The 13,588-nt window shown below is 38.9% G+C and overlaps 1 protein-coding gene across 1 annotated transcript in view; it reads right to left on the bottom strand.

Moving 5' to 3' along the window:
• The window catches only part of ZFHX4 (zinc finger homeobox 4), a 210,733-nt gene that overhangs the window by 170,600 nt on the left and 26,545 nt on the right, over positions 1-13,588 (bottom strand). The window contains exon 3 of the mRNA XM_081504391.1: positions 12,615-13,117. Within this exon, the coding sequence (XP_081360517.1) occupies positions 12,615-13,117 (503 nt within the window). The remainder of the gene's footprint in view (positions 1-12,614; positions 13,118-13,588) is intronic.

Consider the following 13,588-nt stretch of genomic DNA (forward strand, 5'->3'; position numbering starts at 1 on the left):
GCATGCACGCACCCTGTTCCTTGAAACTTTGATTAGTCATGTGTACATAAAGGACTGATTTCAGGGCTTGTTGACGAATCTTGCACAACATCATCAAAGGTTTATTATCTCTAGGGACAGAGAACACTTAAAATGGGCAGGAAGAGATTTCTGTGATCTACTTTAAAACAAAATAAGTGGGCATTAATGATTAACTCAAAATCTCCATCAATTTTTAAAATAAGTCTTAGGATACTGTATTCTGACTCCTCTCTCTCTGTCTCTGCACCCCCCACCCCCGCCCCCACACACATGTGTGCATACAGTTTGTTCCAGGGTTTGAGCAAAATAGGCATAAATAGGTCTCCTTGGATACATACTGAAAACATCATTGGAATACTGGCATTTTGCCTTTTTAATGACCAAACACATGAGAACTGAAATATATCCACATTCTTCTATACTCACTGCTGAAGAATTAAATGGTTCACTTTTTAGAAAAGTGTTAACAGACTTGAAAAAAAATCAATTTCAATGTACTTCTGTATCAATGCTTTTACAATAAGTTACAAAGCCATTACATTTAAAGGGGTAGCCATGGTTCTACTGGAAGAAATAGAATGACCTAGTACTTGCTACAGGAACTTGAAAGTAAATATTATACCTGAGAGTCTATTTTGAAACATGCCTGCATTCATGCTAAGTCACTTCAGTTGTGTCCAACTCATTGTGACCCTCTGGACTGCAGCCCGCCAGACTCCTGGTCCATGGCATTCTCCAGGCAAGAATACTGGAGTGGGTTACCATGCCCTCCTCCAGGGGATCTTCCCCACCCAGGCGTCGAACCCTCGTCCTTTATGTCTCCTGCATTGGCAGGCAGGTTTTTTACCATTAGCGCCAGCTGGGAATCCCTTTTGAAATATACATCTAAGTAAATGTTGACACAATTAAGCAATAGGAAGAGAGGAAGAGATTTTTGCATTTATGACTTTAAAGATGGTAATTCTATTGCCATGTTAAGAATGAATACTGCAAAAATTAAAGAGTTCTTCATAAAACCCATCTTAGTTTTTCTAATATTTAAGGAATTAACAGAGTCAAAGTCTCTATTTTTCTGGGAAAAAAAGTTATTTACGAATTCTCTTTGGATCTATTTTTTTTTTTTTTTTTTAAGGAATTTGGTTATAAGCCTGGGGAGTATCTTCTCAGGAAATATTCATCATGGAAAAACTTGGTACAATTGTTCCATCCAAATGTGTTTTTTTAATTACTTAATTTGCTAATAAAAATTACAATAAACCAAAACCAAATAAATTAAACCAGAACTTGCTTTTATCCAAATTCTTTCTCAAAGAACATTGAGGGACCTCTGTTTACATAGTAGTGATAGCATCTCATACTAAGGAGGAGAGCATTTTTTCTCTTCCAAAGTTTGTATAGTACCAATTCACCAAACGAAATAAAATCTGAAAGGTATATTCCACCGTTTACATATTTCCCGTTTTAGCATATTAATTTTATTTTTAAAAAGACAGAGAACAAACTTATGGACACAAAGAGGGAAAGGGAGAGTGGGATGAACTGGGAGATTTGGACTGACATATATACACTATTGATACTATGTATAAAGTACATAACTAATGAGAACCTACTATATATAGCTCAGGAAACTTTACTCAATGCTCTGTGTTGACCCTAAATGGAAAGGAAATTAAAAAAAGAGAGGGTGTATGTATACGTAGAGCTGATTTACTTTGCTGTACAGTAGAAACTAATACACCACTGTAAAACAACTATACTCCAATAAAAAATTATTTTAATAAAAATAGAAAACAGTATTTATTTGGTGTAAATTGGGGAATCATTCTCCCCTTCCATTGTGTCTAGTGTTCCTTACCCTGTTACTCAGTGGTAAGTGCTGAGTTTAAGGTATGATATGTTGAGTTTAAGGTGGCTCAGATGGTAAAGAACCTGCCTGACAATGCAGGAGACATGGGTTCGGCCTCTGGGTCAGGAGATCCCCTGAAGAAGGGAATGGCACCCCACTCCAATATTCTTGGCTGGAGAATTCCATGGACAGAGGAGCCTGGTGGACTACAGTCCATGGGGTTGCAAAGAGTTGACACAATTGAGCGAGGAACACTTTCACTTTAAAGGAGATATTTTGTAAACCAACACTCTTTCAGGAGTGATGGCAATTAGACTTGTTACCAGATACCCCACAACTGAACAGTGAATGACTTCAGGCCCTAAAGACACATGCTAGTGTCCTTTGCAGGCCTACCAAAGCAATAGTGAGAAATACTGGAAGTCTTTGAAAGATACTGCCCACCATAATTATCAAAATGTCCTTATATCCTTTACCCACAACAGCTACCGGTATTGGGAGTTTTCTCCTGCCAACAGTTCTGTCACTTCAACAACTGAAACTATTCTTACTTTTCGTTAAAAGATTATTCATCACTGAATATACTCAACTACAGTGGTGTTAATGGGAGCAACTAAGCCTGGGAGCCACAACTACTGAGCCCGGTGCTGCAACTCCTGCAGTCCATGCACCCAGAGCCTGTGCTTTACAGCAAGAGAAGCCACCAAAATGAGAAGCCCGTGCACCACAACTAGAAAGTAGCCGCCACTCGCTGCAACTAGCAAAGCCTGAGTGCAGCAACGAAGACCCAGTGCAGCCAAAACAAATAAATAAAAATAAAAGATAAAGAGATTTCAAAAAAGAAAGAAAGAAACCTATGGTGGAAAGAAAATTCCTGGAAACTTGGAACAAAAGGGATCAAAGTAAGAAGTAGAAGATACAAGTTTTTTAAAAAAGTAATTCAAAACAAGATTATCTTTCAAAATGCTAGGTACATAGCAAATGAATAGGACTTCCTCCAGTAGTTATAAGGATGTTGTTGGGAAAAGGGAAGAGAAGACTGGGGTCCTGGGTAGAGACTAGACTGCGCTTTTACTTGTTGCTGTGGAGGAAGTTAAATGCTTAGGAAGGCACATTCCCTCTTCCAGGTCAGCGGGGTACCATTTAGTAGTTACTGCTGAAGTACCCTGGTGACCTGAATGAATCAAGGCAGCTTCCAAAGGTGCTTAACTTGCAAGCACTGAGAGCTCAGGCACTCAAAGTGATAAATATTCTATGAGTCCTTTCTATTTAATACACCAAGAACTCCCAAAATGTCAGGAAAAGGAAGTTTCTTTAAAGAGAAAGAATTCTGTTGTGACAGTAAACAGGTAACAATTTTAACCAGCCATGTCTTCTTCCAGTTTGGAGATGCTCCCAAGAGGGGTAAGTTCATCATGCCAGTTGCCTGCTTTTCTGGGTGCAAACCCTACTACTGAGCTCTTTTGTTACATCACATCTGCAGGATCTTTAAAATAATCTGTCACTTGAAGGGATAAAAGTGGACTCCCAAGTGAATTTTTTTTTTAAGTCACTCAGTGCTGTCCGACTCTCTGTGACTCCATGGACTGCAGCCCACCAGCTCTTCTGTCCACGGAATTCTCCAGGCAAAAATACTGGAGTGGGTAGCCATTCCTTTCTCCAGGGGATCTTTCTGACCCAGGAATCGAACCTGGGTCTCCTGCATGGCAGACAGATTCTTTACTGAAGGAGCTATGAGGGAAGCCCAATAGTATGGAAGATTTAACCTGAAAGTGTTAGTCGCTCAGTCGTGTCCAGCTCTTTTCGACCCCATGGACTGTAGCCCGCCAGGCTCCTCAGTCCATGGGATTCTCCAGGCAATACTGGAGTGGGTTGTTATGCCCTTCTCCAGGGGATCTTTCCAACCCAGGGACTGAACCCAAGTCTCTGGCATTGCAGGCAAATTCTTTACTGTTTGAGCCACGAGGGAAGCCCAATGACAGATGAAGCGAAGTGAAGTGAAAGTCACTCAGTCATGTCTGACTCTTTGCGACCGCATGGACTATAGCCTGCCAGGCTCCTCTGTCCATAGAATTCTCCAGGCAAGAATACTGGAGTGGGTAGCTGTTCCCTTCTCCAGGGGATCTTCCCAACCCAGGAATTGAACCCAGGTCTCCCACATTGCAGGTGGATTCTTTAAAGTCTGAGCCACCAGGGAAGCCCATAGTATATTCTATGCTTCCTAATATTCCCAATGAAAGAAAGTCTTCAGGAAAATCTGTATCAATAAAGTAATAAGAATATGACCTCAATACACATTTATATTTACATACACATATTTAATATATGTATTATATTCAAAGCTGCAAAAGTACTTTTCCTTTAAAGAAACCTAGAATATTAATAAAATATTATAAAACTAAGTGAAACAGAATGTTAACCACATATAATAGTTACTATCAGTGACAACAGAACTGTCATCACAATAATTTACCTTTAAGTAGAATTCTCATCAATAGCATTGTAAACGGAACTTAGAGTCTCCAAGACTCTGAGTAGCATCTTTGCTCTAAAAGGGAATTGACTGAAATTGTAATTTGACACATTTTGCATCTTTAGCAAATTGTTTTCTTCTTCATTTTCTAGTAGTTGCATCGTCCTCATGTTTAAAGAAAGATGTAGCACCATCCTCATGTTTAAAGAACAACATAAATCTTCCAACTAATAGAGAAGCTCTAGTTCACTCTGTAATTCCCACCATATCCTTTGTCTGAAACTGACTCACAAAATCGTACATTGCAAAAGAGCAATGAGTTAGCCAAGACATATTGTTTTACAGCTACTGATAACCCAATAAAGCAATCACACCTAGCCTTTTGACCAACCATTGTTGAATAAAAGCATGGAAGCTTTTGAGGGCTAGTATATGGTTGTTGTTGTTTAGTCACTAAGTCCTGCTCAGTTCTCTGAGACCCCATGGGCTGCGGCATGCCATGCGTTCCTGTCCTTCACTATCTCCCAGAGTTTGCTCAAATTCACGTCCATTGAGTCAGTGATGCTATCTAACCATCTCATCCTCTGCCACTCCCTTATCCTTTTGCCTTCCATCTTTCCTAGCAACAGGGTCTTTTTCAATGAGCCAGCTCTTCACATCAGGTGGCCAAAGTATTGGAGCTTCAGCTTCAGCATCAGTCATTCGAATGAATATTCAGGGTTTATTTTCTTTAGGATTTAGTATATGGATTCAACCCTCAATTTGATTAAAGGCTCTGCCACATTAGAAGAACAGAGTCAGCTAGGAAGCATCACCTTAGAGAACATGGTTTGTATCCTTCCTCATTAATGGGATTATCTCCATAAAGAGACATTTAAAAACCTAGTCCAAACAAAGTGCTCAATGAATGTTTCTGTATTCATCAGAAGTAAAACTTGGGATGTCATTTGGGTATTCTACAAATAGAGCATCAATCACCATGTTCCTCCTTGGTTACAGAATCTATGAAGATGTTTCCCAGCAGGTTCTTGGGGACTGTGCCTCCAATTGTTGCTCTTATTTTGAATAAATCATATCACCATAAGGTCTCCGGAAATACACTGATAATTCGGGGGGGACAGAGTGCCTTTTGAAGGCTTGAATTATCTGAATAATGAACAAATCTCCACGTCTAATTGAACTCAGCCTGAGCACAGGCTCAGACTTCAAGCAAACTTGGTAAAGCATTTCCAGTAGAACTCAGGCAGGCCAGATGTTTTGGAAGCAGAATCGCGGTCATTATGCACATGCCAGCTCCTCCTCGCTCCACCCGGGGCCAAGACCCTTTCAGCAGCGCGAGGCCTGCTTAACATATGACTTCGGCCGCCTTACTACATGGCATCTCAGCACCCACGCAAGCATTTCAGTGATTTTAAACAAGCTCCACTAACAGGGACGATCACGTGGAAGCCAAAGAAACCAGTGGGGAGAGCACATTCATCATGAGGTATAAACCTCTGTCTGCATTTCCTAAAATGATCTCAGGGTGGGAGATACATAGGGATTTACAACTTTGGGTTAAATACAGGAGACATGGATTCTATCCCTGGGTCAGGAAGATCCCCTGGAGAAGGAAATGGCAACCCACTTTGGTATTCTTGCCTGGAAAATCCCATGGACAGAGGAGGCTAGTGGGCTACAGGCCATGGGGTCGCAGAGTCAGACACTACTGAGTGACTAACATTTTCTACATTTCACATGAGACAATGAGCAGAACTTACACAAACACTGTAACATAAATCCCAAAGTCTGAGTTGACATGGTCCTGGGGTAAATTAATGGTAGTGCCAGTTTTTACTACTTTTCTGAGGTGGAGGTTGGGTGTGATATGTGATGTGTGTGTGTGTGTGTGTGTGTTTGGAAGGAGGGAGATGAAGCCATACTTGACATAACAACTGGTTCCTCCTCATACAATAGAAATTCATCCAGATTAAGTGGTTCCTTTAAAACCAAATGCACCCTGGGAAAAAAACCTGAGAGTCATTTACACCTTTTAATGCACTACTCTGCTTTTGCAGAAAGGTTTCCTTCCCTCTTAATTAAAAGGATGGTCATTTTCTTTGGGGAATTAGATGGGTGATCTCGCAACACAGAGTATTTCCATGAAGATAAGATCTAGGTAGGAGAAAACAGTAAGGATTTCAGCAAAGAGAGAAGAGGATAACGGTGAGTGCCTGATGTGTGGGAATATGGCAGGACCAGTTAAGGAAAGACACGTCAAAAATAAAATCAGGGAGTCCCAGTGACATGCTTTGCTTTCTTTAAATTTTGTTTGGGTTTGGTAACAGTTCCACACATGCAATATTGTTTTATCTCTCCTGACATGGATGTAATAAGTTGTGAACACCTGGTCTAAAGTCCTCCTTCTACAGATTGGCATATATCAATATGTATCTATAGGTGTGTGTATCTATCTATATATATTAATATATAGATATAGAAATATATATATATAGTGTATCTAGATAAACAGATATTTTTGATCCTTTTTTCCCTACTGGAATACAAAGAGAGTTCTCAGCTCATACTGTAATATATATTTGTTGCCTTGTGAATGCAGTGAGAACACCCATATTTGTGCTGGAGTAGCCATGTTCTAACACATGGTGTGCCTCAGTAAATGTCAAGCTTAAAAACAGAAGTAGACGAAGTAGTAGGTCTGGCCAATTACATTGTGATCTGAAAACACTAGTGATTTATTAGTTGCTATTAGCTAACCAGCTGATCTCTATTTGATCTGTATATTTATTAGTTGTAAGTATTAAGCTAGCAGGTATTGTTCTACTACAGGAACTTTTTCAGCCTCTGCCTTGCTTTTTATATGAAAATACAATACAATGATTTGAGTTGTGATTACTTTAAAAAAAAAAAATCCTGCAGCTGGAATTAAATTTCACACTGAAATTCAACCTTGAAAGGAACAGAAATATGAAACTAATGCAAAAAGTGCAAAAATTTCCATATTCAGGTTAATGTTTAGCAACAGAAAAGAATAACTTTTGTTTATCTCTGAAAACAGCTTTCTTTATCTAAACAAATGACTAGAATAAGATTAAGAAAAACCTGTTTTGGTTTTTTAGATACACACACATATTCCAATTTCCTTTTGCACAATGACTTTTATGCAAATAGGCACCACACAATCTCCTGACCTCTTTTACCATCACACCAGGACAATGACAGTTCAATAATTGAAATGGTACATATCGGGTATATTTGATTTTAAATTGCAAAGTTGGACTCAGGCCTATTGAAATGAAAATGCTATGATTCTGTGTTAATTCCAAACTGATCAGATTATTATATTTCCTACCAGTTTAAAAAAAAAAAAAAGGCAGGTGAAGTTAATTATACCATTTTTTTAAATTTCCTTGCCATATACATTGCCCAATGTGGTTTTTTTTTTTTTTTTTTTTTGCATTCTCTTCTGTGACCTTCCCCCACACCTTGATTTTAGTTCTTAACCTGGATTCTTTCATCCATAACATGGATAATGAGAAAACTCCAAAAATGTTCCTTGGGGGACTGTTACACTAAAAGTTACGTAGGACTAAATCCCACATGTCTTCCTTTGCTCACCATGGAAACAGGAGATTCATTCACTGCCCTCAGCCAATTTGAAATCCAAATATGAAAACAGCCTTATGGAATTCAGACAGATGATTCTCCTTCACAACTAGCAGATGCAAGAAGAAAAAAAAAGACTAGTATAATTAAGCTTTTAACTTTGATCCAGTGAAGCTGTGAACACCTTATTTAAAAATACATATAATATAAAAGCAGCTGAAGCACAGGTGTGGCAAGCGTATTTGCACACCCAGCACAGGATGGCAGTCAACCAATCAGCTGGCCAGAAAAGTTTCAGCCATTCTAAGGCAAGAATAAGGTAAACTGTGAATCTGAAATATTACCAGAGTCTTATTTGTTCTTTCTCAGTTGGAATGTGGAGTGTTCAGTGGTTTTTGCTACATCTTTCTACTGGACACTTTAGAAAAGGATTGGGATCACTTAAGGGGTAGACTAAATTGCAGTGCATTTTTTAATGAGGGTTGGAAGTAAAGAAGTTTCTTTAATACATTTCTCAATTTAAGCATTAGTCCATTATTCATCTTACAAATATTTATTGAGGACTCATTATGTGAATATCAGTTGACAGAAATTTTTAGAGGATGCAAAGTTGTGAAATTAGAAAAATATAATCAAATCTAATAAAGTGGTTAGCTGAGAACACTGTTTTGGCATTATACAGATATAGATACGCACACACAGGGGCTTCCCTGGTGGCTCAGATGGTAAAGAATCTTCCTGCAATGTAGAAGACCTGGGTTTGATTCCTGGGTTGGGAAGATTCCCTGGAGAAGGGAATGGACAACCACTCAAGTATTCTTGCCTGGAGAATTCCATGGACAGAGAAGCCTGGTGGACTACAGTCCATGGGGTCACAAAGAGTCGAACACAAACGAGTGTCTAACACTTTCACTTCATACATTCAGTACTTATTAACCTCACTTTAAATATACTTTCAGACATTAAAAGAGAAGATTAAGTGCAATCTGCAGTTTCAATTTATTGTTTAAATTTCTTAGCCCAATTTTCCTTCATCATTAAAATTTCTGGAGGAAAAATAAGATCAAAATTTGAATAGTGCCTAATGTTTCAGAGAAGTTTGCTTGAAGAAATGAGCAAGCTTGTCTTCACAATAACAAAATTCCTTTACAAAAAAATCCTAAGGAAAAGAATACTGCCAAAAAAACAAATGCAGCTTTGTTTGTTTTTGCAGTCATCGTTCGCAATAGACATAAAGGTATTCCTTTTTTTTTTTTTTTTGGAGCCCATATGGAAAGATCATCAACACATTCTGCCTCTGGGTTCTTTGCCAAAATACCATAACCCACAAGCCTTCTACCTTAAACATGAAAGGAAAGGTGTTGTTCTGGTCAAATAAAGAAATAATTTTTACTAGCATACGTCTAATGTTAAAGCTGCTTAAATCCTGCCAAATACATTAAAACAACATCTGTAAAACAGATTTTCATTAAATTGATCAAGTTAAAGTTAAGCAGCTAGGCAGATGATGCTTTTAAGCTACCCCTTAACCTTTAACCTCTAACCTCCTTAAACTGGAATAAGGACACACACTTCTTTGAGGTAAGACTGCTTCAGGTTGACCATGCAAGGGGTAAAGTGGCCCATTCAAATTGCCTTGACACATCCCCACATTTGGGAGTGTTATGAATCAATATGCTGTCAATGAGAAGAGCTGTTTTTCTCCCAGCCATGTATTTATCTGTCTTTTCACTGCTACTTGTCACTTTCCCTTAAAGTCTGAATAATTCACAATGCAAAATGATGTAAATTAAACTCCTAATGAAAATGAATTTTATATAGGCAATTATTGTCTAGTCATTAGCTCAGACACTGTTTTAAGTCCAATTTTAATATTTTCACCATATTATAAACCATCATTTTTTTCCAGGCCTAGGCCAATTTGTTAGGGTCTCATTTAAAAGCAATTAATGTTCCTTATGGAGCAATTTTATTTTGCCTACACAAGCCGACCAAGCTTCTAATATCCTCATTACTGGTCTTGAAAATCCTCTGGATCTGACTCACACAGTTTCTGTGAATCAGTTTAGAAACCGCATCCTCAACACTTTGCTACTCTGAAGCAATTTTTTCTAGTGACTGCTAGAATGAATAAATGCTCTTTGAAGGCTGATGCAAAATAATAGAGCCTAGCTGCCCAATACTGAGTTTCAATGGCTCCAATATTTATCTCTTTAATCTTTTTAATTCAAGGTAAGCTTGTTCAAAGTGTGTTTTTACTTTTTTGCTGACCATTTGGAGACACCACCCCACAGGGACACTTATGTATTTAAGAGATAAGTAAATAAAGAAGATGGTGGGGAGAGTCCATTTGTATATGACAGAACATTTTGAAGGTAAGAGTACATATAGCCAGGCTTCCCTGGTGGCTCAGTGGTAAACGATCTACCTGCCAGTGCAGGGGACACAGGTTCAATCCTGATCCAGGAAGACCGCATGGAACGCAGAGCAACTAAGCCTGTGCACCATAGCTATTGAGCCTGTGCTCTAGACCTGGGAGCCACACTACTCGAGTCTCAGCACCCTAGAGCCTGTATTCCACAAAAGAAATCACTGCAATGAGAAGCCTGAGCACCGCAACTAGAGAGTAGCCCCCACTCACTGCAACTAGAAAAAAGCCCACACAGCAATGAAGATTCAGCACAGCCAAAATTGAAATAAATAAAATTTTTAAAAAAGAGTACATATAGCCTTTGGTTCTGGTATCTCAAGCTCTCTTTGCTTTAAGGACCTAGTCATAAGCAAGTTCTATCTCATCTGGTTGTTATACAATCTAAGACAAAATCCAGCCCTCTCTGAAAGGGAACTTCAAGGGTAACCCTGGCACCGAGCAAACTGCTCTGCAGACAGTGAGGGTGGTCAGTCCATATTCATGGATAAACTTCACACACACATACACACATGTAAATAATTGTCCAGCAATGAGATTAAATAGCCTTTCCTGAGAAAATCAACAGAAATGCTCTACCTTTCTTTAGCTTCCCACATGAGATTAATAAAGCAGAAAAATGTGTACATTTATATCTTCTCTTCACAACATGTTAATTTAAAGCGTTAGAGGAGTTGCGTGAATATAAACACAGTTCATGAATATTCTATATAGCTCTCAGAGTCAAGATCTATTATTTATACAAACTTAACGTGTTTTTTTTTTTTTCTCCCAGGTATTCTAAAAGTTTTAATAGATCAGGTATCAACAGAAGAAAAGTTGACAATTGAACGGCTGTCAGCTGTTGCTGTAAAAGCGATGAATTATAATCATTCTATTCTGTTTTCAATACCATCAGCTTAGAAGTTTTCCATCTTATATGAGGGCCTGCACTCCCCTCAAACTGTGTAACCCAAATCTAATGCTTTCGTTATTGATCCACGGAGCGCCAATATCACAGGTACAATGTTACAAATTCTCGCACCACTTTAGGTTTTCACGCTCAGTACATCAATACAGCATTTGAACTTCAAGAAACAGCCCAAACAAACAGTGGCAGGCCCACCCAAATAAATAATGCCAGCACCTGCACCTGCCCCAGATGGCCACATTCTGCTCTTTTTGTGGTCTGTTTATAGTTTGAAAGCATATTTGAAGAGCCGCAGGTATCATAATCACCGGGTGATTCCTGATAGTATAGTTATCACTGATTTCTAGTATAAATCAATAGATAACACTTGCAAAATGGATTTTGCAATCATATTAGAGCTTGTTACAGTGACTAATGGTTTGCAGTATTTTCTGAATTTTAATATCCTCTGGACAAAAGAAGTTTTTAATAAGTTACCAAGTTATTCATCACAGAAATGAATCTGTTCCTGCTGTACATGAACCAAGACAATCAGGCCAATCCAGTAAACAAACTGCAGAAAATAAATTAACCCGTAATTAGGGTTCAGAAAAAGTCAAGTCAAGGTATGTGACAAATGAGATTCAACATTTGGATGTGTTCATTACATCTACAAAGCTTTTTCCCCTATAAAAGTGTTATTTGCCATTTAATGAACTCTTTTACCTGTGCCACACCCATAGGGGGCAGGGATAAAAACATTACTAGCTTGGGAAGTCATGCAAAATAACAACAGAGTTAAGCAGAAGACTTTCAACTGATGCTAAAGGAGGGTGTCTTTTTTACTCAGTACCACCAGAAACTTACAGGAAAACACATGCACACACACAGTGTTTGGATCATCCTTGTTTGTCACCAAACAAAAGATGATGCATTCACAAGGCAGTGATGTTTTTGTCCTCTGCTCCCTGAAACCATTCATACTTAGCCAAGAGTGGTGCTGTGTTGTTGTTTTTAATCAATCAATAAAAGAGGTTTAAGAGTATTATTTTATAGGTGGAAACACTCAGAAAAGTGATATTATTTCAGGGCAACCAGTAGAGTGATCAATCCCACAGAGACAGGTGTAAAAGCGACATATAGCAAATCTTTTAAATAAATTCTCCAATTCCATCTATTTCAATAGACTCTCCATTTAGTAACGTGAAGCAGAAACTGTGGCTCTTGTGCTTCTATTTTTTTTTTTGCCCCTCTCTCCTTTTTCCTTAACTTGCAGATCTGCGCTCCAAGCTCCGAAACAGTTAATTCCCTCCTCCACTCTGTGCCAAGAGAAATGGATGTCGCTGCTTACCTTGTAGAGCTTCAGGGCCGCCTCGTGCCTGTGATTGGTGGTGTGCAAGCGTAATTTGTCCACGCTGTTGGTGTAGTAGTCACAGGCGTTGCACTTGAGGTGAACGGGGTTGCCAATGGCAATGCACTTCAGCCTCCATTCATTACTTTTGCCCCCTTCTTTAATGTGAGCCACCAGTTGATATTTCTGCATATGTTTATCAGTCTTGCAGTGAAGCTGGAAGTTGGCTTTGAGCTGAGTGTTGTAGTTACAGAGCTTGCACTGGTAGATATCTCCAATTACAGCCCTCCATTCCTCTTCAGGGAGAGAGCGCTCGCTGCTCACATGCACGTTTAGGGCCTCCAGGCTGTCAGAGGTGAATTTGTTGCAAACAGCACACTGGAATAGCTTCAGCGCTGGGTCACTGATATAAGGTGACAGCTCTCCTGCAGTAAGGAGGGACAGGTCATCACCTATTAGCTGACCACTGGCAAGCCGGATTTCAGGCGGCAGCTCATTATTTACTACAGGAAAAAAAAAAATTAAAAGGAAAAATAGAGACTGGAAAACACAGCGCGCACAAAGGAATCTGTAAAATAAAGTCTTGACAAGGAATGTGCTTTCTCTAGAGCTTAAACTATAAAAAGCCGTAATAGGATTGAATCAGGATCAATTACAATCATCCCTTTCAACTTCTAAATTCCCTCATCAGATAGCTTTAATTACTCCTACTGGGCATGATGTCATTCTGAAATTTGTATTTTCGAGGGCAGGAAAGTGGATCAATACCATAACAAAACAGTCACGTGCTTGCAATTTAAGCGCCCAGCTAAACTTACACAAGCACTAATTGTTATTTCGCAATTTGTCGAAAAGCTTGATGAGATTTGGCTAATACTGTATGCGTGCCTGTAATCTACTGCCAAATGTCTGGGATAAGGTAATGGTATTACTGTTCCTTTAATTATCTTCAATCACAGACACGAAAATCTTTT

The sequence above is a fragment of the Giraffa tippelskirchi genome, chromosome 6 (assembly GCF_054371585.1).
Source record: "Giraffa tippelskirchi isolate mGirTip1 chromosome 6, T2T-mGirTip1v1.2.pri, whole genome shotgun sequence".
Taxonomy (NCBI): domain Eukaryota; kingdom Metazoa; phylum Chordata; class Mammalia; order Artiodactyla; family Giraffidae; genus Giraffa; species Giraffa tippelskirchi.